Raw genomic sequence first — 25,118 nt, forward strand, 5'->3', positions numbered from 1 at the left:
TTGACCAAGGATCAGTACCAAAACCCTAATCTCCTAACTCACATTTGAGAATTCAACTGTTCAAGCATGTGCTGGGGTTCAAAAAATAAGTCTTAACCAGGATCTCCCTGGTGGTCCAGTGGTTAAGACTGTGTCTGTGTGTGTGTGTGTGTGTCTGTGTGTCTGTGTGTGTGTGTATGTTCTAACCTCACCCATACCTGGACAATGAGTGACAATCTTTTACATAAGTATTAATCTTCTACATAGACAATTTACACTTAAATGGAATTCATCATCTTCCTTTTAAGGACCAACTTTCTGTAGCAAGCAAAAGTAGGTGCTTATAAACTTTTTAGATCTTCAGGGATAATTTGTGAACAAAAATTTGCTAGGTTTAATTTGTTAGGCTTAATTCCCAGCTCTATCACTTAACTGTTACTTAAACTTTATGCCTTAATTTTCTCATCTGTAAAATGGAACTAATCAAAGTAACCTGTATCATATATGGTTGTGGGTATTAAGTGAACTGATACATACAAAGCACAATCAATAGTGTAGTGACTGGGACCATAAAGAGTTCAATAAATAATAGTCATTGTGAGCTTTACCCACATTTGTACATGCATCACTAATACATGGGCACAAAATTAATGTTCACTGACTGAACAAATTAATGAAAATGCTTAATGTTTATATATACATTGCAGTGCCATGAAAGAATTAAGATGTGCAGTTCACAACACCTGAGCTCATGTGGTCGTTTTGTGCCATTTGGGAGTGAGGGTGGGAGTATATTATCCTGGACAATGCATATAAAACTTCCTGAACCTACTTACTCACTCAGAAAAATATGGACAAAAACAAGGATGATGACAGTGGGTGGTAATGATGATAACTATACTTCACCTAATACTAAGCAACTAATGTCCAGGACAAAAGATTATACAAATGATGCTTGCAAAGTGTTTTAAATGATACAGTAAAATGCTTCTGGGAAATAAAAAATGAAAAACTGTACTAAATATAAATTCATCCATGAAAAACTACAGAAGCAAAAAAGTAAAAAAAAAACTAAAATATTAACAAAGTTTAAGTGATGAAATTATGAGATTGCCCCCCACTTTCTTCTTTATGTATTTTTGTATTTTCTAAATCATCCAGTCTGGGCATGTGTTTCTTTTACAATTAAAAAAATATAGAAACAGAAAAAGTAAAAAGAAATGTTTCAAAAATGATATACATATACTGAAGCTGAATCTTTAAAGGGAGAAAGGCTGGGAAATATATACATATGCTTTTACAAAGCTCCTTGGGCGATTCTAGATGTATAAGCTCTGTGCTATGCAGAATCACACAATTTTTTAAATTATTTGTTTTTAATTGGAGTATAATTGCTTTACAATGTTATGTTGGTTTCTGCCATACATGAACCTCCCTCCCACCCCATACCATCCCTCTAGGCTGTCACAGCACTGGGTTGAGCTCTCTGCAATCATACAGCAAATTCCCACTGGCGATGCCACTCTCTCAGTCTGTCCCACCCTCTCCTTCCACTGCTGGGTCTACAAATCTTTTCTCTACATCTGTATCTCTATTGATGCCCTACAAATAGGTTCATCAGTACCATTTTTCTAGATTCCACATTTATCATTAATATATGATATTTGTTTTTCACTTTATGACTTACTTCACTCTGTATAACAGGCTCTGGGTTCATCCACCTCACTAGAACTGACTCAAATTCGTAAGGGCCATATGATTTTAAGTATTACTGAGCATCATAGTTTCCAAAACACGTAACACAGTGTATCATTCACAACTATTCTTACACATTATTGAGGTTAAGGTAGTACAATCTAACTAAAATGACAAGATTACAGACTTTTAAAATGAGGTATGAATTATCTCACTCCCTCATTTTCAATGAAAAAAAAAAAAACAAGGTTTTTCAAAAGACTGTGACTGACAAAAAAGACTTATTCTGATTCCTCATTCAACATTTTCTAATCTCATTTGTTGATTCTTTATGATCAAATGGTATCTCAAATACTTCTGCAAAAGTAAATACAGATTAATTAACAATGTAAAATTTTCTATGTGTTTAGTTCAATAATGTCTTAAAAGATTTTATTTATATAATCAAATGTAGCAAAAATGCTGCTTACAACTCATGTATTAGAGACAGCTAAAACCAAGATTAATCGAATAACTAGATTCATATAATGAGTTAAAATCTCTTCAGCTATGTCAACATACAAAAGTAAGAACTTCCAAGGCCTATCACTCATTATTCCCCTAAAGGAAGAACTCTTTGCCTCAAACTGGCCCCTTAATAACTTCACGCAAATATTGTATATCCTCCATAATTAGCTCATTTGTTTTATACAAACATTCAATCATTCAACTAATATTTTGGAAAATCTACTATACACTAAACACTAAGTAGGCACTGGGTTTATAAATAGATAAATCTGCCTTCAAAGAAACTTAATTTATATTATTCTAGGGACTATTGATTGCCAAAGTAGGGAGGATAACACTCTTTATCTACTGGGGTGGTGCGGATCAAACTTCTACTTAGGTTTTTGTTTTTTATCTCATACTTTAAAGTTACTTTTGTATGTTTTATGATATACATAAAATAGCTGGTAGAATTAAAAATGCATATAACTTATAAATACGGTCAACTTATGATATGTGGTCAACTTATTTTACCAAGAGAGAGGTTTGATCAAAAAAGTTAAAAAACCAGATTTCAAAAATGTTGAACAGTGACGGTGATTATGTCTATGTTTAAGTAAAAGTTGTCTTCTCCATTATTAAAGAAGCAGCCCTTGCTAAAAATGTGGAGAACACAGAAGACTAGAAAGGAGTTTCTCTTAAGTCCACTATCTAACAGCCACTGCTAATATACCAATAGATACCTTTTTCTATTGGTTACTTTCTAAGCATTTTAACATAATTGTGAATTTATTATGTTTAAGACTTTAGAGCTTGCTTTTTCTCCCCTAAAAGTACTTTACACATAATTTGAAAACTTTTGGTAAATAAGACTTTCAATGGCTCTATATCATTTCAGCATTGTGATTATATAACCATTTTTTAATCAATTGTTGGGCTTCTAGATTATTTTCCTTTTCCCCCTATTACAATTCATGATGTGAATAAAGCTTCTGGGGTACTCAGGATCATCTGCTCAGAACAGATTCTCAGAGTTGTCTACTGTATGAATACCTCCAATGATCTTGAAACATACTGCCAAATTCCCTTCTTCAAATTACAATCTCAAGTATATGATAATGGTTTCTCATTTCTATTACCTTCACTAACCAATTAGTCAAATTAGCAAACCTGTTGTTTTAACTAGAATTTCTTTGACTACCAGAGAAGATTTTATACAGTTTTGCCAACCAACATTTTTTCTCAGGTGAGGTTCTTAAGAAGCAAATAGGATCAGATTGTGACAATATGTTACAGCTAGAGAGAAGGCAAAGATGGGGAACCTGGTTACACAGCTATTCTAATTCAAGCTACAGAGTGAAAGACAGTGGCACTGGGACTGAAGGAGAGACACTAGCCTAAGGACGTGTTTTAGAAGGTATTTTCAATAGAATTTGGCAAACATGGGTTCCTGAATGTCAGAGGGACAAAAGTAGAGCTATTTCCCTTGGTGATTATATAAACTATATTGCAAATTTACAGGAAGAATACAGAAGTTTGTATGAGGAAGTGAAAGATAAAGATACTTTTTAAAAGAAAATGAGTTTGTCTTATGGATGTATTTAGCTAAAAGTACATGACAACTAATTAAGCACCAGGAGAGAGGCTCTGTTAAGAGACAGGTATGTGAGGCTGCTGGGAAATAGATACCAACCAAACCCCGGGGAAACTGCATTCTGTCAAAGAAGAATACTACGACATAACTCAGCTGGAAAAAAGAGTAAGGGGATACTGAGAAAAATAGTCAGAAGTGAAAAGCAGGAGAGCATGGTGCACAAAAGGGGTCATTATTATTACAAGGGCATCTGTGTCCGGGCACTGTGTGATGAGTTTTGTATGCATTATCTCATTTAATCACAGAGAACAATCCTATTTTAAAAGATAAAATTATCTCATTTAATAAAAGGAAACCGAGGTATGGAACATTTAAGTAACTTGGCCATTGTGGTGGAGCCACAGTGATAGTCAGAATCCTCGGCGACATCAACTAGGATGAGGTGCTTAGGAGAAAGTGAAGGTTGCTGCCAGGGCACTCTGATGGAAAACAAAGAGCAACTGTCAGAAGTGTAAGAGACAAGTATACTCTACAGCACTTGAATAAGAAGGAAATGAAAGAGGATGGGGAGGGGTGCAGCTGTGTAAAAATTCTTGTTTATACCTTATTTTAAAGATAGGACAGTGCTGAGCACGTTTACTGCCTGATAAAAAGTCAACAGAAAGTCTGCAGATCTGAGGGTGGGAAAGGCTAGATCAAGAGGAAGCAGAGGTGATGGATGACACCAAGTGCCTGCTTCTCTCCCGAGAGCAGCGGCTCCCAAATACTCTCTGGAATCCTGATATTTTCCTCGTAGTAATGAAACCTTACAACAGTAACAAAAATGCCATTTCCCTCAACTCTCACCCCAGTTTTCAAAGATGGGACAGAAGTACACAAGAACAGAATTTTCGTAATTTTAGGTTTCTCACCAAAAGCACTAATCATGTGTGGTCCAGCAACCTATATTTTGTTTGACTGTAGCTTTGGTGGAGGAGTACCTGCATGGAACTGATACAAATATTGTCATACTGTTGCTGCTGCTGCTGCTAAGTCACTTCAGCTGTGTCTGACACTGTGCGACCCCATAGACGGCAGCCCACCAGGCTCTCCCGTCCCTGGGATTCTCCAGGCAAGAACACTGGAGTGGGTTGCCATTTCCTTCTCCAATGCATGAAAGTGAAAAGTGAAAGTGAAGTCACTCAGTTGTGTCTGACTCTTAGCGACCTCATGGCCTACAGCCTACGAGGCTCCTCCATCCATGGGATTTTCCAGACAAGAGTACTGGAGTGGGGTGCCGTTGCCTTCTCTGATATTGTCATACTGCCTGATAGTAAAACACTGTCTTGTCTGTATCTGCCTGATGGGCTATCAACTATATGCCTTCAGGCCCATCTGCCCCTAAACTAGTAGCATTTATCAAAATGTGTCCTTCGAGTGTATAGTCAGCCCCTTCCAGGAGGTTCACAGTGCTCATTATCCTATTAAAGCATTGAGAATTCTTACCATAAAGCAAAAGCAAAATGGTTTGACTTTCTTGATCTCAGTGTTTCCAAACTTTTCTAGACACAGAAACCTGTCCTTGTGTAGTAATATCTACAAATGCCTAAAACACACTTCAGCAGAAAAGCTGGTTCAGAAAAATTTACCTACAAATCTCATGCTAACAGATTAACACATATGGCAAGAACCCTTCAGAGACCACCTACCTCCACAGAGAATTTGCCTCCTCTAGACTCAAGGCACTGAGTCTCCAACAATTCATTTGGCAAGTAAGCATGCATTTCCTTATAACATCAATATACATTTAGGGTTTAATTTTTTATTTCACTCTTGCTTTTGTTATTTATGCCTTATCTTTCTAATTATATCATGAGACTCCTGACCTCGAGAATTATTTCTGTTCTGGTGCTCAGCCCTACTACTGATGTGGCCAGAGTGAGTGTAATAAAGTACATATTGAGCACAGCAAACATTTATGTGCATTCTAAGCAACTTGCTATATAAAGCTAAATTTTACAAACACAATTTTTCCACTGGCATACATGAACACTTGCATTTCAGGTCTTTTCAAATTCTGCCAATGTTCACTTTGTCACCCCTAAGGTATCACTGTACTTCTTTCAAGCCAAGATGATGGGGTAACATGGGTCTGGGAGAACCACTCACACACACTCTATTAAGAATCTTTAAGGTAGAGAGTTTTAAGGCAAGAATCAATAAAAACATGGTCTATGACCACATTCACTGAGATCAAAACTTCATGTGCCCCAAATACAGGACCCCAACACCTGAAGAGGCATCCTACTGGCACTGTGCCCTGAATCACAGCCAACCCTATGTTTCTTCTGGTGACCCCAAGGAGGCCTGCTGGCTCTCCTGACCTTGGAGAATGGTTTTACTTTACAAAAGCAAAGAGTATAGTGCATACAATGGGAAAACAAGGTAGCAGCAGCCACTCATCTCCACACTGGAATAGCATTTGTAAAATTCAAGTGTTGTTGAATAGATTCACATTTTAAAAATTCAGAAGTCCATACATTCTGAACTGTTATACCACTATCAGATTTCAAAACGTGCTTACCAATAAAATAATCATATTCTCACTCATCTTATAAGTATATATATATATATAACACAAAATAAATGCTTAAATACATACATGAAATCTGAAATCCCCCCTCAGCATGGAACAAAGATCCTCTGCTACATCAGACATGCAGGGATGCAATGTAGCAACCAATCTTGCATAAAATGGTAGCAAATCCAACCTGCAAAAGTTATATGTGATATGTGTAAAAGGAAAAGCACACCAGAAATAACTCACTTTAAAATAATTTAAACTTTCTCAGATATAGTCACACATTAAAAGATCATAAAAACTAGTAATCATACAGACATGCCCATTAATTGCCACCATAATGAAGTGTTTGGAAATTCAATTCGCCTTGTGAAAGTTTATTAATCATCTGGTATTTTCCATTCAGTGCAATTATCGCACATCTGCAAATTTCATCAAGTATACAATTTTGATAAAATATGAAACAGCAAAGAAAACATGGCTTAAAATTTTAATCACACAGTACTGGGAAGATAAACATAAAGATAACTTAAAAAGAACAAAACAATCCTTTTAAATCATTTCCTTCATTTATCCATGGATAAGTTATTTAGAAGCCTCAAAGTAAAGTAAAAGGGTTAACCAATAACCAAAAGAGTATCTAAGAAGTCAAAAAAACAGCACAAAACCTATACACTAACTTATTTTACCCATTATAAAGCCCACTTGGACTCTCACATGGGGCCGACCTACCCTTTTTCTAGACAATCAGTGCAAATACGCATTGCTACCACCCTCTTCCATCATCAGAGCACTTTCTCACCAAATTTGGATACAACTCCAGGATTCAGCACTCCAGATAGCCAATACTAATCAGAATCAACACACAAACTAAAAATTTATTTTCCATTCCTGCCACACATTATTTTATAAAAACTCGATTATCCAATGAGTCAACACTCAGCAGATCAGACTCTGAAAATGAGAAGTCATGAGGAAAAAATAAAAGCAGCAAGTAATGGGACCTAACAGTGAGGAAGGAAGCAAACAACTAGAAAAATTCAAAACAAGAGCTCAAAAACTATAACCCAAAGCCATTTAGGACAGAAATAATTCTACAAGTCTTACACATCTCTGAATATATCATTATACTACAGAACCATGAAAATGGTTTATCATCAGAGAAAACTCTACCTACCATGAAAGACTTAAATTAGACCTGGAAAACTCCCAGTGTGGATCAATATAAGCCTTAGCTGGGAGAAGGGACATGGTGAGGAAGGAAGAATGGAGATAAACTTGAAAGGTGGAGCCAAGGGGAGGAAAGTACTCATTGTCTCAAACACTTCGTATTCCTCTTTGACCACCACAATTTTTTAAATTATCATTTATTTTTTCTTATGAACGTGCCAGGCCCTGTCCTAGGCATCTGATATCCATTATTTATCTTGTTGATCCTAATAACCATAATCAGCACTTCAGAGATAAGGGTACAGATGCTGAGAAGTCAAGAATATGGTGCCTCCACAGTAGTACTTCAATGTATTTTAAATGCATTTTATCCTTCTTTAGGCTTCCCTTGTGGCTCAGCTGGTGAAGAATCTGCCTGCAATGCAGGAGACCTGGGTTCAATCCCTGGGTTGGGAAGATCCCCTGGAGATGGGAAAGGCTATCCACTCCAGTATTCTGGCCTGGAGAATTCCATGGATGGGTCACAAAGAGTCAACTACAACTGAGTGACGTTCACTTCACTTTGTCCTTCTTTAAAGAAATGAAAAGCACAATCCACTCTGTAAAGAACTGAGGTATCCTGTAAAATACTCTCACAAATTTGTAATAATTTTCTTAACATCTGCTAGTACCCCCCCCCCAAAAATGCCTAGGGCAACTGCAGACTTAATTTTCAAGCATAATAGATGGATTCATACTAATATCAAATTTACTTTCTAAATTTTCAAACTTCAGTTAGAATATTACATTTTAATATATTGCTATTATATTTTAGTTACAATGTTGGTTTTTTCATATTCACTTTAGTAACAAATACTTTTCTTCCCCTTCAGTTCATGATCAATTACAAATATAGGACTTTAAATCTGTGCCCAAACTCTACCCCTCCCAACTGCCACATTGCAGGTCAGTAAAATTAAGACTCAAATATTGAGGTCATGGGATAACAAAGAGTTACGCACTGGGAGTTGAGAGGCTCAGGTTCTAATTCTCCCAAACAGTACCTCTGTGAACTCAAGAACTGACCTGACCTCACCTTCTATTAGTTTCTCCAGTCTCACCGGAGCCCCACTAATCCTCAGAGCCTCAGTACGGGCTGTTCTCAGCAGCTGGAGTCTACTTTCCCCAAAGATCTCTGCCACTTACTCCCTCACAAAGGTCAAGTCTTAGTTCCAATGACACTCCCTCCATGAAACCCATTCTGAATATGCCACTGAAACTGCAAATCCATCCCACTCCCATCTCCTTATCCCACACAGTTTTTTAAAAAATAAAATTTATCACTTTCCAACAGACATAGTTTACTAACTTGTTATGTTTGTTATCTGTCACCCTTCCCCACTAGAAGGTAAGCCCCATGGGAAACAGTTTGTCAGCACTCACAACAGTATGTAGAATATCGTAAGTGTTCGATAGATACTTCTTAGATAAATACTTTTACCTCTTATTCTAAAACATTCTACAGCATATTAAGAAAATATCATCCTATTTCTATAATAATAATATTAAATTGATCAAGTTTTATATTTTATCAAATAAGAGCTTATCAAATATCTTTTATGCAGTTAGTGGGGTAATCATATAGTTTATTGTCCCTGCTGTTATATATATTAATAAATTTCCTATTTAAAGTATCTTTTCATTACTACGATTAATTCTCTTTGATCATGCTGAATTTTTCTCTTTAATATACTAGTAAATATAATTTGTTAGTGTTTTACTTAGAATTTTTGTATCGACACTTCAAAGTGAGACTGACCCATACTTTTGATTTCCATGCTCTTTTTTTGTTGTTGGTAAGATTTTGCCTATTTTTCCATATTTTTTTCTTTCCTATGCTCTGGCAAAAATGATAGAGCAGAGAAATTACTCTGATAACTTTTTACATTTTCTTCCATAATCACTGGTCTATTTAATTTTGTGTTGAATCAATTTTGAAAATGTTTATGTTTTACAAAAAATTACCTGTTTCACTGAGGTTTTCAAGTGGCTTCTAAATATTTCTAGCATATCAGCTGGCTTATTCTTAAAGTTTTTATTTTTTTTAATATTTGCTAAATAGTTCTCTATTTGGATTTTTTTTTAAGAACTAGCTTCTGAGTTTACAAAATCAATTCTCGGTTGTCTTTTTCAATGTATTTTTCAATAAAATTTGAGATTATAACATGTAGCATCAAAACCTAACTGAAGTATGTCATCTTTTTTCTTCTTTTCCTGAGCAAGTCATCTATATTTTGCTGCACTATTTTCTTCTTCCAGTTAGTTCAATCTACTTCAAAGTTTTTTTCTAACCCTTAAAGAAAGATGGATAGACTCATCCATTTTAAAGTAAAGCAGCCTGGGCTTACCTGGTGGCTCAGTCGTAAAGAATCCACCTGCCAGTGCAGGAGACAAAGGTTCAATCCCTGGTCCAGGAAGATCCCACATCCCATGGAACAACAGAGCCTATGCTCTAGATCCCAGGAGCTGCAACTACCGAACCCCATGCGCACTTAAGCCAATGCTCTGCAATAAGAGAAGCCACTCCAAGGAGAAGCCTGCACAGCACAACTAGAGAGCAACCCTCACTATCCTTACTACAGAGAGTCCACACAGCAACAAAGACCCAGCACAACCAAAAATATAAATAAAATCATATATATATTTTTAAAAAGTAAAGCAGCTTTTGCTATTCACAGAGACGCACATCATTAAACTATTAACAACAGGTCAGTGCTTTCAGCTTCAACAGGAACTTTAAAATTAGTTTAAGGAACCACTGCTGCTGCTGCTAAGTCACTTCAGTCGTGTCCGACTGCGCGAGCCCATAGACGGCAGCCCACTAGGCTCCCCCATCCCTGGGATTCTCCAGGCAAGAACACTGGAGTGGGCTGCCATTTCCTTCTCCAATGTATGAAAGTGAAAAGTGAAAGTGAAGTCGCTCAGTTGTGTCCGACTCCTAGCAACCCCATGGACTGCAGCCTACCAGGCTCCTCTGTCCATGGGATTTTCCAGGCAAGAGTACTGTAGTGAGGTGTCACTGCCTTCTCCTTAAGGAACCGCTAGACGATCTTAACTCTTTAAATTATACCTAAGTAGTCAGTAGCCCTAGTTTTTGTTTCTTTTGGAAGCAAAGTTAGATAGTCCATTCCTCAGAATCCTCTACTCCTAGTAAATTCACCAAATTCTCCTCAAACCAAGAAGTTCCTAGTTCCTCTTTTACACTATACTTTTTACAATTAAATGAACAGTTGATACTAAAAGTCATCTTGCCCCATTTAAACCTTCAAGTTCTGTGAACATTCATTACTTCACAAAATAAGGTCCCTTATGTTGTACATAATGTAAGAAATTACATATTTTTCAACATTCATAATTATTTAAGTAAAATCTTCTGACTTTTTCACTTTCCTACAAATGCAAGCTCAAAGGGAATGGAGTGCTAAATGCTGTACCAATCACATAAATGTTATAAGACACTTCAATCAATATAAAAAGCAAATTTCTGCATTAAATTTTAAGCTAAATATATTTTATTTAACCTTTCTGAAAGTGAACTAGAAAATAAACTTAGATCCCTCCTGTGAAAACTGAATTTTACAATCTTCTGAGTGATAATTATTTTTACCAGCAGTTAATGAGTGAACAATTTAAAAAGAATATTTCTTTCTTAAACAATAATGAAACCTTGCTTATACTTTCAAGGTCTCCCAAATCACACATTTAAGTATCCTACAAGCAGTTAATGATCATCAAGTAAGTAAACATCTAGTCACCAACTACAAGTAAAAACAAGAAAGCAGAATTACACGGTTTTGTTCCTGACCGGGGCAGGGAAATTTTAAAGGTTTTTAACCTCATAATCTATCAGGTTTTTAGCTGTTTTCTCTCTAAAATCTAAATAATTTAACTGTTGAAAGCTATTATATTTCTGTGCTCAAAAATGCCTGGAAAAACATTAATGTGAAAGAACACTGTTACTGCTTATTTGAAGAATACAAAGGTTTTTCTTCATAGGAAACACTAAAGCAGATGATGATTCAAAAGGGACAAAACAAAAAAAGTGAGATCATTTACTCTGAAACAGACAAGCAAATGCCCCAGTAACTTTTCCCACAACATTCACGCTCCTCATGCAACAGTGCCATCAAGTGGTACAGTGCTAACAGATTTCCCAAAACTCAGTTTCTCATTCTTAGCAAGGGAAGCTTCAATTAGAAACTCTCTCCCCAAAATTCCAGCAAATGCTCCTAAAATCTGGATCAGGAAAAGCTAAGATTGAAGTAAAGCACTTCACTGGTGAATAGTGTTCTGTCTATATTAATGTAAAGAGACTCTGAACATCCATCCATCTGCTACAACATGGTAAAATCCACAGGTCTTCAAAGTCATGAAAACCAATACCAGGTTCATCTATTTTCAGAATGAAGAACTAAGAGATGCTTAGGAACGTTCCCTGATTCCAGCTGACTTCATACCTGAAAGTTCACTTAGGTGAGGGAGCCTTGGGAGGGGGCTAGGAGTGTTCTCTACCTTGATCTAGGTGTGGATACATATATAATACTTAAGATGTAAACACTTCATGCCTTACGGTCCAGCAATCCCACTGCTGGGCATATATCCAGACAAAACTATAATTTAAAAAGATACTGCACCCCTATTTCATACAGCAGCACTATTTATAACAGCCAAGACATGGAAACAACGTAAGTGTCCATCAACAGGTGAATGGATAAAGTAGTATAATGGAATACTACTCAGTCATTAAAAAAAAAGTGAAATAATGCCATTTGTGGCAACATGGATGGACCTAGAGATCATTATACTAAGTAAAGTAAGGCAGGAGAAACAGAAATACCGTATGATATCATATGCAGAACCTAAAAAACAACACAAACAAATATATCTAAGGAACTGAAAGAGACTCACAGACAGAGACAATAGACCTGTGGCTGCCAAAGGCAAGGTCAGGCACTGGAGGGGAGGATTGGGAGCTCGAGATTAGCAGACGCAAACTAGTATATACAGGATGGATAAACAACAAGGGCCTACTGAATAGCACAGGTATATTCAATATTCTCTAATAAACCAAAATGGCAAAGAATATGAAGAGGAATATATAAGTCTGAGTCACTTTACTGGAGAGCAGAAATTAACACTGGAAATCAACTACACTTTAATAAAATTTTAAAACAAGATATTAACACTTTTTGTGAAATTTCAATTAAATGTGTGGACAGTTATACTACAAATTAACTATAGAATAATATGTAAATATATAATTAAGGGGATTTCTATAGATTTAATTTCAGTGGATTCATTAAAATTAACAGGCTAAGAGGTACAGTCCAGCCTTTTCAAAAAAAATTTTAACCACTATTTATTTAATGAAGGAAGAACACAACTGAAAATTAAAACCAGTGCTTCAGATCAAACCTTGAAGAGCTATAAAGATGGAATAAATCAATTTTTAAAATTTTTGTCCTTCAAATGATACTAAGAAAGTGAAAGACAACTCACAGAATGAAGGAAACCATCTACAAATTATATCCCATAAAGGATGTGTATAAAAAATTTACAAAGAACTCGTACAATAAAAAGACAAATAATGCAATTTAAAAGGAGGCAAAGGACTTGAACAACTTTCCAAAGAAGACAGACAAATGGCCGATAAGCACATGAAAAAATGCTCACAATCATTAGCCATTAGGGAAATGCAAACAAAACCACAATGAGATAAATTTCACTTCACACTAAGACAGCTAAAAGCAAAACAGGGATAGCAACAAGTATTAGTGAGGATATGGAGAAACTGGAACATTCATACATTGCTACTGGGAATGTAAAATGGTGCAGCCATTGTGACAAACAGTTCAGCAGTTACTAAAAATATTAAACATACATTTACCCTGTAACACAACAAGTCCATTCATATATATATACCCAAGAGAACTGAAAACGTGCTGCTGCTGCTAAGTCGCTTCAGTGGTGTCCGACTCTGTGCAACCCCATAGACGGCAGCCCACCAGGCTCCGCCGTCCCTAGGATTCTCCAGACAACAACACTGGAGTGGGTTGCCATTTGCTTCTCCAAGGCATGAACGTGAAAGTGAAGTCGCTCAGTCCTGTCCGACTCTTCATAACCCCATGGACTGCAGCCGACCAGGCTCCTCCGTCCATGGGGTTTTCCAGGCAAGAGTACTGGAGTGGGGTGCCACTGCCTTCTCCAGCTGAAAACGTATGTTCACACAAAAACTTGTATAGAGTCACAACAATACACTCATAATAGCTACAAAGTGAAAACTGCTTAAACGTCCATCAACTGCCAAATGGGTAAACAAAACGTGGTAGAGCTCTATAATGAAATACTATTCAGTCTTCCTTTTTAATACATGCTATGACATGGACGAGCCATGAAAACATCATTCTAAGCCAAAGAAGTGAGGTGCAAAAGGCCACATATTTTATGATTTCACTTACAAGAAATACCTAGAATAGGTAAATCCGTAGAAACTGAAAGGAGATTAGTGGTTTCTTAGGACAGGGGAGAGAATGGGGAGGTGGGAAATGGAACTGCTTGCTAAAGGATATAAGGTTTCTTTTAGGGGGGCGAAAAGGTCTTAAAATTTTATTATTGTGATAGTTAAATATATTTAATAGACTAAACTGTATATACTTTATAGTGGTGAACTGTATTGGTAAACTGTTATGAGAGTTATATCCCAATAAAGCTGGTTGCTGTTATTTTTTAAACTAAAAACAAACAAACAAACAAACAAACCTGTAAAGACCTTCTTAAGATTTATTTAGTTTAGTGCTTCCTTAACCAAACTATACAGACAAGGTAAGGCAGCTAAATTCTCTATCACATATACACACATATAAAACCCTTGGGTCCTCATAGGCACTCAAGTAACTACTAAGTAATTTTCTGGTTTTTTTGGTCAACTCAGACTAGATGGACTAAATGGACAAAGAGGGACTCCTGGCCATAAAGAAAAATAAAGATACTCACTAGAATTCAGGTCCCTTACAGGATGGGGAGGGAAATGCCACACACAGAGGGAGGCACCCCCTTTCCCAAATATGTTTGAGAATGTTCATGAAAACGGACTGTGTAAGAGGCCACAAAGAAAATTTCAAAAAATTTCAAAAAGCAAAAATCACACAGTATTCTCTAATCACAGTACGACAGAAATATGAATTACTAACCAAGTCAGAAAATGAAGAATTTCTAGAAAACACAAAAATAGAAATCACATGTTATCATTAGATACAGCTAAAACCAGGGTAAGAGGACAGCAATATATTAAATGCCAAAAAGGGAACAAAAGGAATGAAAGAAAACAAAAAAGAAGAAAATAAAGATAAAATCCAAAAATAATCAGTAGGAAAATAATAAAACAGTTGACTACATAGGTAATCTAGAAACTGAGTTTTTGTGTGCATGTGTGTGAAAAAACCTAAAATGAATAAACCACTAGCTAATATAACAAAGAGGATGAAGAAAGGAAAAATACAAAAACGGGATTGTTTGTAATGGCAAAGACTGGAATGTCCAAAATGATTAAATATAGTACATTCATAAAAGGAAACTCCTGCTAAATTTAAAAGAAAATAAGAATAGAAGTCTTTATTATTGATACGAAAAGATTTCCAAGCTATACTGTTAAGTGAAAATAGTAAAGGTTGGAAGAATAAGTACAGTAAGTTGCTCCTGTGTAAAAAACAGGAAATATAGAACGCTGGCATGTTCCTGCATATGCAAAAGAAGCTTTGGAAGGACACACAATAATAAAGACAGTGGCTTCCTACTGGGAGGAGAGTAGATGCGGAGACAAGGATAAGGACACTTTCTAGCACAAGGTTTTTCACTTCAGTGTTTTCAGTCCTATGAATGCATTCACTTATTTTTTAATAAAAATTTTAATTGCATATGACCAATATTAATTCATCAAATATTTTCAAGCACTTATGTGTACCAAACAATATACTTGATGTTGGGGATGTTCAAAATGAAAAGATCTGGTCCTCTTTTAAAGGCCCCATATTTTTAGTTTCATAGGAATACAGGCAGCAAACCAACATTGGGCTGTAACTAATATGCCTAAAGTGATGTGCCAAATTCTTCATATGTGTGAAGACATTATGTTGAAAGTCTACAAAAGAGCACCTATATATACGTAACGAAAATAAGGATGGTTGTTCAGAGAAGATAACTCTTATCCTAAGAGTTCAAGATTAAGTCAGAGGTTTTCAGTAAATAAAAACAGGATATCCCAGACAGCAGAAAGCAGAGGCTTGGAAGTAGAGAGCAAAGGGTATTCAAGAAATCATTACAGATCAGGATTTTGCAAGATGAAGAATAGCTAGAATGACGACTGAAGAAGTTGAAAAGGGACTAGATAAGAAAAGGCATTAAATACCACGTTACACAAGTTTATCACTTTCTGTCTGTGAGGCACTGTGCTAAGTGCTGAAGAAAAAGAAAAATGCCTCCCTCCTGCAACTTAGTCTAGACAACAATGTCCAGGGAAACCAAGAAAGAGGTTTTTGCAGTAGTCTCCTGTGTGACCTCTCCTGTCTCTGGCTCTGCACATAATGTTGCCTCTATCAGAAATGCTCTGGACATTTCCTCTCCACACCCATTCCTCACCTCGCTCATTCCTTTCTCAGGAATTGAATTAAATGACCCTTGTTTCAGGCAGCCTTCTCTGACTCCTGAGACTAAATCAATCAGTTCCTCTGTTATATACTCCAAAGCACGCTGGGATTCTTTCTGTCAACTGCACTTAAAATTCTCTTTCTTCCTCTCCTAACTGTAAGCTGCATGAATACAAGAGTTGAATCTGTCTTGTTCACTACTGTACCTCCAGCACTAATCACAGTATAGAGTAGATCTTTAGTGAATGAATAAATTTTAGAACATAATTTTAACCTTTCCTGATCACTCAAGCTGACTATAAAAAACCTAAATTATTATATTTTTATATTTCAGGTATATAAGACCAAGTGGTCTCTTCCTCATGGCTCCAAAAAGCCATGCATTCCAAGTACTTATATCTTTATATTTTTTCTCTCCTCTCAGACGATAATCTGTCACTTGCTACTACTTTCAAGTCTGTTTCTAGCAGACTCCAACACTTCTAGTTTGCAGCTAACTGCTGAGCTAAGCAGATAAATCCAGTAACAAAGAATGTAACTGGCATAAGACCAAGTAAGAGTATATATATATAGAGAGATAGATAGATACATTTTCAGTCTTCTCCATGGACAGGGGAGCGGGACGGAATGGGGACAAGGGGAGACAATATGCTCTCTTATAAATGAACTACTTAGTATCACTGCATAATTCTTTTGTTAAAAAAGCCTTTTATATTGGCTAAATTTGCTTCATTCTATGCTAGAAGTTCCGATAATTATTACTGTATGTTTATTCATTCATGCGAACAGATGAAAAGAAAACTATGCAAGTAAACATTCCATTGCAAAAGTAAAAAAGAATTACTTTTAAAAAATGGTCCAAAATATTAAGGCAAAAACTATTTGAAATTCTGAGTTTGAAACCAGAATGTGTCTGACAGTCAAAAACCTTTTAAAAACTGGCAATATTATTTTTTCAGTTGTTCATGAAATAATGGTGCACCTTGTAACTGATGGCACGTCAGATTTGAGGAAATGTAGCATATAATTTTACATAATAAAAGTAATTAATCTAAGATATTCTCCATTGGATAATTCTGAATTACTACTCACTACATTAGCACATCCTATCTCCCTTGCCCCACTAAAATGAAAAACCAAATGCTCATATTAAGGCTGCTGACAGGGATAAAAACAAATATAAATGAAAAAAGTAGTGATTTGTTTTCACTGAGAAATGGTACCAATGAGAGACCAACAAATGAACCAAATTAAAATTTTGCTTAAGAAGTCTTTAGTGAAATCCCACAGAATCTTTCTGAGGGAAGTATCTATATTAGCTATGAAGTATGTAATCATCGTAATAGTTAACAAAATCCTTTAATTATTCCCTGTTGAATAAACAGAAACAGATCTTCTCCAAGTTCCTAAAGTCAACAACCGATGACCTGCTATGGTCATCTCCTAAAATATGTGGGTGAAGCAGGGACTTTAACTTAGTTTAAGAGAGCATTAGAATTCCCTATCAGCATTATGAAATGGAATACACTTCTTGAATTACTAGCAACATAATCACCAATGTGACCTTCAAGTCCAAAACAGCATAATGACCAAAAAAACCTTGAAAATTTTCATTTAAACACAACACTTAAGAACTAGATAAAATCAATTTAGTCTGATCTTTCCACAAAATAAAAATTCTCCAAAAAAAAATATACTGTTTATTTTTTCTCCTCAGAGGAAAAGGTGTAAATAAATTGCTTCTAGCAATGATTACGTTATTATTAAGTTCCTATTATTCTTAAAATAACAGGAAAGCATCAGAAGGAATGTTTCCACTAGAGCTCATGAACAAAAATCAGGGAGAAGTAAATTTTAGAAAATATGCTAACAACAATGATAATAACTTATGTTGATAAGGGGTATTTTTAAAGAGATAATTATACAAGAACTTAGCTCTTACAATCACTGCAGTGTAGAAATACTAAGAAATTACTCTTTCTTTTTTTTTTTTCTTTTCAAACCTACCTTTGTCTGGGAACTATAAAGAGCGCCCGTACCAACTTCTTCCTATTTGCTTTCGTGTTCATGTTCATGCAAAAGTCCATTGCTGCCTAAAGGAGAAAAAGCAAACATTTTTCTTAAAAACAAAAAACCTCAATTTAGCTACTAAAACAACATGCTAAAATGGATTCCTAATAGTTCCTAAACAGTTCACAATGGTTTTAAGACACTAGTATTACAAGGAAATTTAAAACTTTAACAATCATCAAGCTTAAGCTCCTCTTCCCTTATATATCTCAAAACATATTTCACAAACTTACTAACTGCAACCTAGTGCTAAAAACAGAACTTCCAGGGGACAGATTGAAGATCTATGGTGACATGTTTGGTAAATAACTGCATGAAATATGCAATCCATGCTTTTGATCTCACAGATCAATGTTAATATCAGGAAAGTTTTCTGATAGAAGTTACAAAGTAGCAAGAAGCCAGGAACCAAGAAAATTATTAATGCTAATAAGGATTAAAAAAGACTAAAGACAAACCATGTACGAGAGAGATACAAATTATAACCAGAAAAATTTAAGAGTTAAGTGCTAAAATGGTTAAAGTGCTAAAACCAACTAAGATGGTTTACTACTGACAATCAGATATAGCAACAAACTAAAGAAACCACATCATAGGACTATAATTGTTATTTAGTATAGCAATCCACTATTTTATATTTTAATTAAAAAATGTGTTCAAAATTTTATCAATGTATCTAAAATCTAATGTAAGTGTAGAAGAAAAGCTGGGTGAAGTCTATGCTCTAGGAAACCACTAGAAAACAAAATTATAAGTAATTGGTATTTTTAAAATACAGGTATATATATTATTTAAATATTAAAGATTTTCAATATACAGAGTTAATGAAAACAACATTTAAGATATATTTTAAAAAGAAAATAACTACTATCAAATAACCCTACTGGGTATCACCAGTATTTTCCTTCTATAACTTCACATAATTATTTTATCATTAATTTCTCAAACTTTAGGTAGATTTGAGGATCAAATACAAAGATTCTCTGGTGGCTCAGAGGGTAATGAGTCTGCCTGCAATGTGTGAGGCCCAGGTTCGATCCCTGGGTTGGGAAGATCCTCTGGAGAAGGAAATGGCAACCCACTCCAGTATTCTTGCCTGGAGAATCCCCATGGACAGAGGAGCCTGCTGGACAACAGTCCACAGGGTCACAAAGAGTTGGACACGACTGAGCAATTTCACTTTTCTTTCTTTCTACAAAGATTCTCTGATTTCCCTATAAAGGATGTCAACTCTTCAGCGACCCTCAGTGAAAAACCTTCCATTTGCTAAAAACTTCTGATGAAATAAAACACAATTAATGTTGATTAGATTCAAACCCAGTAAATGCACATTGAAAGTATTCACCAAGATTGAATTAGTCAAGAGTAAAACCAATTTAAACTTTTTCTTCTGCTTGTAAAGGGAGTAAAATAAATTTTATTAAAATTCATGTTTTATAACATTAAAGCTTCTTACAGCTAATTAGAATAACAAACAGAAAAGCTGAAAGCACACTAAAATTCCTTCAGGTAATTCACCCACATGAAATACTGAAAAATTGTGGACTAGGATAATAAAAATCCCAAAGGTCACCCACTAAGGAAAAAACTAGTTTACACTATAAAATGTCACACACAGACACACACAGACACACAGACACACACCACCCCTTTCAAGTCAACATTTTTTGAAAAAGAAAAAATAAAGAAAAACATTTAATGGCTAATAATGGACTACGTTTCAACAAAAATTAGGAAACTGATAACCACTATCTACTGTCAGTAAATACTTTTAGTTGTTTCCCCTGAACTGAGAGGCTCATTTTGTTCATGTTAGAAAAATGTTAAATACCCAAGTCTGAATAACCATGTTTCATCCCTCAATTCTTTCAAGTAAAAATGGTACTCTATAAAAAGTAGCAGTTTAGCTTGCAACTTAATCATACAAATGGCTTTTCTCAAGGCAACCTTGAGTCAGCAGACAGGCTTTACACATCCTTCTCATTTTATCAAGTTAAAAGGAAGTGTACTCAGAGGTTGAAATGAAACAAAATCACTAATTTTTACAGATTCATCAAAGAGATCTAGAAGTTAAAGTGACACTGTTTTTTAATCACAAATGCACAGCAATGAAGACTACAACGGCTATTATTAGAGTCTGCTACCAATGTAGCTTGACTTCACGTTAAAATGCCAGGTTTACCCATCATCACTTTTGCAAATGTCAAAAACAGTGAAAAAGTGGGGGAAAAACTCCTAGTATTAGTATGAAAAGAGTTTTGACCTTACAGATGCCCCGAAAGTATCTAAAAAGACACTGGGAATCTAGAGAGTACTTTAAGAATATCTGGTCTAAAACAGTATTTTCCACACCGTGGCAATATGTGAAGGGGAGAGGTGTCAAGCCTACAGGACTCTAGATTCTACCCCCAAACACAGCATCTACAAATTGGCTCCAACTGTGTTCATTCTGAATTCTTATATTAATTCCATTTGAAGAAATGGCTCATTCTACAGCCAAAACTACAAAAACCACAGACACACCTAATTTCAGCTATCCTACAAGGTCTATGTGCTTTGAGTATAGTCACACAGAGGCACTCATACCTTGTCTATCAGATCACGGTTGACGCAGTTGGGTAACTGCTGGAGGAAAGCATCTACTATGAGCTTGAGATGAGATCCAGTGCTGGCTTCTTCATCCTCTTGTTCTAATATGAAATTGGATTTTAAGTAGGTTTAGAAATATACATAGACAATGTAAGAATAAAAACCTTCAATAAGATGTTATCTGAGGCACAGATAATCTAAAGCACTTTTCTTATGAAAAATGAAGCACTTTTTCAGATATTACTCTTGAAAGAAAGGATATCTTTAGAATCATAAGCCTAAATCACTAATCTTTATCAACTATAAAAGGGAAAACTTTTACATGAGAAGTTGTAAGTTGCATGTAGTTTTAGAGAAGATCTACTATTTCTATCTGTTGAACATCCCTTTTCCCATGTCTTCAACTTAACAGTATTATCACTGTTTCCCCTCAAAGGCAATCCATGGGATTCTGATGGGAAAGGGTGCTGCCCAAGCACAGATACCATTACTCCTCTCGCCACAGGCAAGCATGACACAGGACTAGCCAACTCCTCCAAGATGCTTATACACAGACAGTGGGAGAGAATCCCTCTTTTCCTCAGATGTCACAAGCTGGTTTGAGCCAAGGGCAGCCTCCAGCCATGCCTCCCTCCCTTCATGACATGGAGAACTAGAGAATCTGCAGCAGGAAACAATGAAACCCACAGAGAGAAAGGCAAACCTGACAAAGGCATTCTTCTAATAAAGAATCCTAACTAATAAAGAAACTTGATAGAAGTATTCTGGAAATAATGAACAGTGTGATATTTTTATTACTAAATACAAAACATTACTCAATAGTAAAGACAGATAAAAATGACAGATGAAATGATATACCAACTGAAATGATATACCAATTGTCTTTTTATCTCTCAACTTTCAAATGCATTTATGTTAAGATTGTAAAGATTTTATCAGAAATAAAATACATTAAGGACAATACTAAAAGCACTGAAGTGCAAGAAGTATCTATTAAGATTTAGATTATCACTAAAGTTTTTAGTCACATAATATGGGACATGTAGTGTTTATGTTCCAAATCAAATTCCAAAAAAGTGAGGGCCTAGAAACAACAGGAAAACAAGGAATTAAAGAGTAAAGACCCATATTCACAGGCAAGAGCTTTGTGTATAAACACTAATCAAAAGTTAGGAATTCCCTGGCAATCCATTGGTTAGGACTCCGCATTCTCACTGCCGAGGGCCTGAGTTCAATCCCTGGTTGGGGAACTAACATCCCACAAGTCACATGGCATAGCCAAAAAATAAGTAAAACATTACATTAAAAAAAACTAATCAAAAATTAAAAATTTTGGCAAAAATGTTTACCTTGCTCATCAAGAAGTTTCTTTGTAAGATCTTCAGCTTCATCTCCACCCTCTAGCTCCAATGTATCATCATTAATTTCCAGGTTCTCCAACTCAAGTTCCAAATCATCCGGACTTGATACTTCCTTATTATCCTTAGGTTCCTTTGTCTCTGTTTGAAATCAAAGAATCAGTATCACTGAATTAAAAGTCATATTGAAATCCTACTGCAAAAAATAAAGATTCACAAAATCTGCAACATTTTTCTTAGACTGTACATTTATACCTGGCAAATTTGATATTTAGATTCTTAAAAATACATTATGCTCATGGAGGACAAAAACCATAATTTCTTTGTGCATGACATCTGTTCAGCGAAGAAATGAATGGATGGGTGGACTGATGAATGGAGACATACAAGCCATCAGGATTTGTGGTAATGATGAGGAGAAAATAAATCTGATTAGATAGTGGACTCAATTAAGATGTCCATATTATTCTGTCACTCATTTAATCTAGTGACTTAATGTGCATATAACAAAACTAGTAAGTAAAAAAAATTTTTTTACAAATATTATTTGAAACTAAAATTTATAGCACTTTAATATAAAAATTTGTCCTCCAGCATTTACCTTTGGAATCATCCTTGCTGGACTCTTTATTCTGACAACTTCTTTCATTATCTTTAAACAAGATGGCTGGAACAAAAGCTTTCAAATCAATGAGGTTCTCGTAAAAATTCCGAGCATCTTCATCTTCCCATATACCACCTTCTAAGTCATATTCTCCAGGTTTACCAGGTGTAAATATATCAATTCCAGGCCCATGCTCTACAGTAAAATAAATCAAGGGGAATTAAAACCAATGAATCTTGAATGTTTCAATTAACAGATACCTCTTCAGTCAACAAGTCCTCTTGCTTATGCATATAACCATCTTTACCAGAAAATCACAAATTCTGTTTTAAGTAAAGCTCTAAACCAGGACAGATCAAAGGAAAGTACAGGATAAACATGCTTTTCTCTCGAAGTTTTAAGCAACTGATATGAGATTAAGTAGCTATTTGATATATTAGGCCCATCTTCACAAAGCTTAAAACCAATGTAAGAAATACATAAGCCTGGCAATTCCTAAACATCTAGCTTGAAGTCCCACCTCCCCCATGAAGCATTATTTTAATACTCCCAACACTCTGTATGATTTTATCTCAATTATGTTCACAAGTTTATGGTTTATCTTACCATAAACCCTTAAGAAGCATCCCTCCTTTTGGTATTAAACTTGGTATAAGACAGACTGCCATAAATGGCCAACTGATAAATAACTAGAAAGGAAGGGAAACAATGATGAAGATATATATATACATTTCAGTAGAGTGGAAAACCATGTGTTTGTATACACACACAAGCTACATTTACATACAACTATAGATGCTTAAAATTCAGAACATTAAAAGCAATTTCCTACTTCATGATCACAAGACCATTCATGATTTTATCTGTTCTCACTGTACTTCTCTCCAAACCAGAATTATAAAAGAATGATAATGCAGATTAAAAATAGCCCTGAGAAAATTAGATTAGTCATTAAAAGTCATTTAGGAAGAACAGGACAAAAACAATAAAGTACTGGCTCTCTAACTCATTACTTATATGCCTTACAAAAAACATATTTAAACTCAGGACACTAAACCAATGTAAGAGAAAAGACTGATAAATTTAATTTCTTTTTAACAAAAATGTAAATAAAAGCAGGGAATTTCCTGGTGATTCAGTGGTTAGGACTCCAAGCTTTCACTGCCAAGGGCCCAGGTTCAACCCCTGGTTGGGGAACTAAGATTCATAAGCTACGCTGTGTGGCAAAAAAAAAAAAAGAGCAAAGGACAAACTAGAAGCCAATACTGGCAATATTTATACAAAGGAATTAATATCCATAATATAAAGAGCTTCTGCAAATAAAGTCCAAAATCTCAATAGAAAAAAATGGATAAAGCCTCTGAACAGATAAGTCAAAGAGTATATCAAAAGATCCTAACCTCAGTACTAATCAGAATAATGCTAAATGAAACAAGCATTTATCACTTTGACCCATTAGATCATGTTTAAAAGATTGATATCACCAAAGTAGAAAAATTACCAAAGGTATAGAGATCAATCAATCAATCAAATAAATGCAGAAGTGATATAAATGATATAATTAAGACAAGGACGTTAAAAGTTATTACAACTATATTTCATATTCTCAATAAGCTAGAAGATACACTAGCATGTTGGAGACCATGGAAAACATAACTAGCTTCTAGATCTCTACATGAGACTATCAGACACCAAAAAAGGAAAAAAGAGTGAATTGGAAGACACAGCAATAGAAACTAAGCAACAGAAACTAACCAATACCAAACAGGGCGGAAAAAAAATACTAAAGCAGAGAAGACAACTTCAAACGTAGTGGTATTTGAATTCCTATAGAAGGGGGGAGAGGAATAGAATACATATTTGAAGAAATAAGGTCAAGATTTGCTAAATTTGATAACTATAAACCCAGATTCAAGAAGCCCAACAAACCCCAAGCACAGGAAACATGAAGCAAACCACACCAAGTCATTATCATAATTAAGTTCTTTAAAGTCAATGATGATAATATTTTAAAACAACCAGAAAAAAAAATACACATTTTAAAAGAACAAAGACACAAATGATAGCAGCTTTCTCTCTGGAAACAATGAAAGACAGAAGACAGTGGAACAACATCTTTAAATACTGAAAGAAAAAAAAAAATCTCACCCTTAAATTCTGTACCAGGTGAAAATATCTTTTTAAAATGATGGCAGAATTTTGTTAATTTTGTTGCATAGCATTTACATTTATACTGTAATAGGTATTATAAGTAATCTACAGATGATTTAAAGTATATGGGAAGATGTGTGCAGGTGGCTCAGACAGTAAAGCATCTGTCTACAATGCAGGA

At 35.2% G+C, this 25,118-nt stretch overlaps 1 protein-coding gene across 1 annotated transcript in view; it reads right to left on the reverse strand.

Moving 5' to 3' along the window:
- The window catches only part of UPF2 (UPF2 regulator of nonsense mediated mRNA decay), a 94,581-nt gene that overhangs the window by 50,137 nt on the left and 19,326 nt on the right, over nt 1–25,118 (reverse strand). The window contains exons 5-9 of the mRNA XM_052650867.1: nt 22,784–22,981; nt 22,174–22,323; nt 20,822–20,925; nt 18,173–18,258; nt 6,396–6,504 (exon numbers count right to left, since the gene is read on the reverse strand). Coding sequence (XP_052506827.1) covers nt 6,396–6,504; nt 18,173–18,258; nt 20,822–20,925; nt 22,174–22,323; nt 22,784–22,981 — 647 coding nt within the window. The remainder of the gene's footprint in view (nt 1–6,395; nt 6,505–18,172; nt 18,259–20,821; nt 20,926–22,173; nt 22,324–22,783; nt 22,982–25,118) is intronic.

Source organism: Budorcas taxicolor, chromosome 13, assembly GCF_023091745.1.
Source record: "Budorcas taxicolor isolate Tak-1 chromosome 13, Takin1.1, whole genome shotgun sequence".
Classification (NCBI taxonomy): Eukaryota; Metazoa; Chordata; class Mammalia; order Artiodactyla; family Bovidae; genus Budorcas; species Budorcas taxicolor.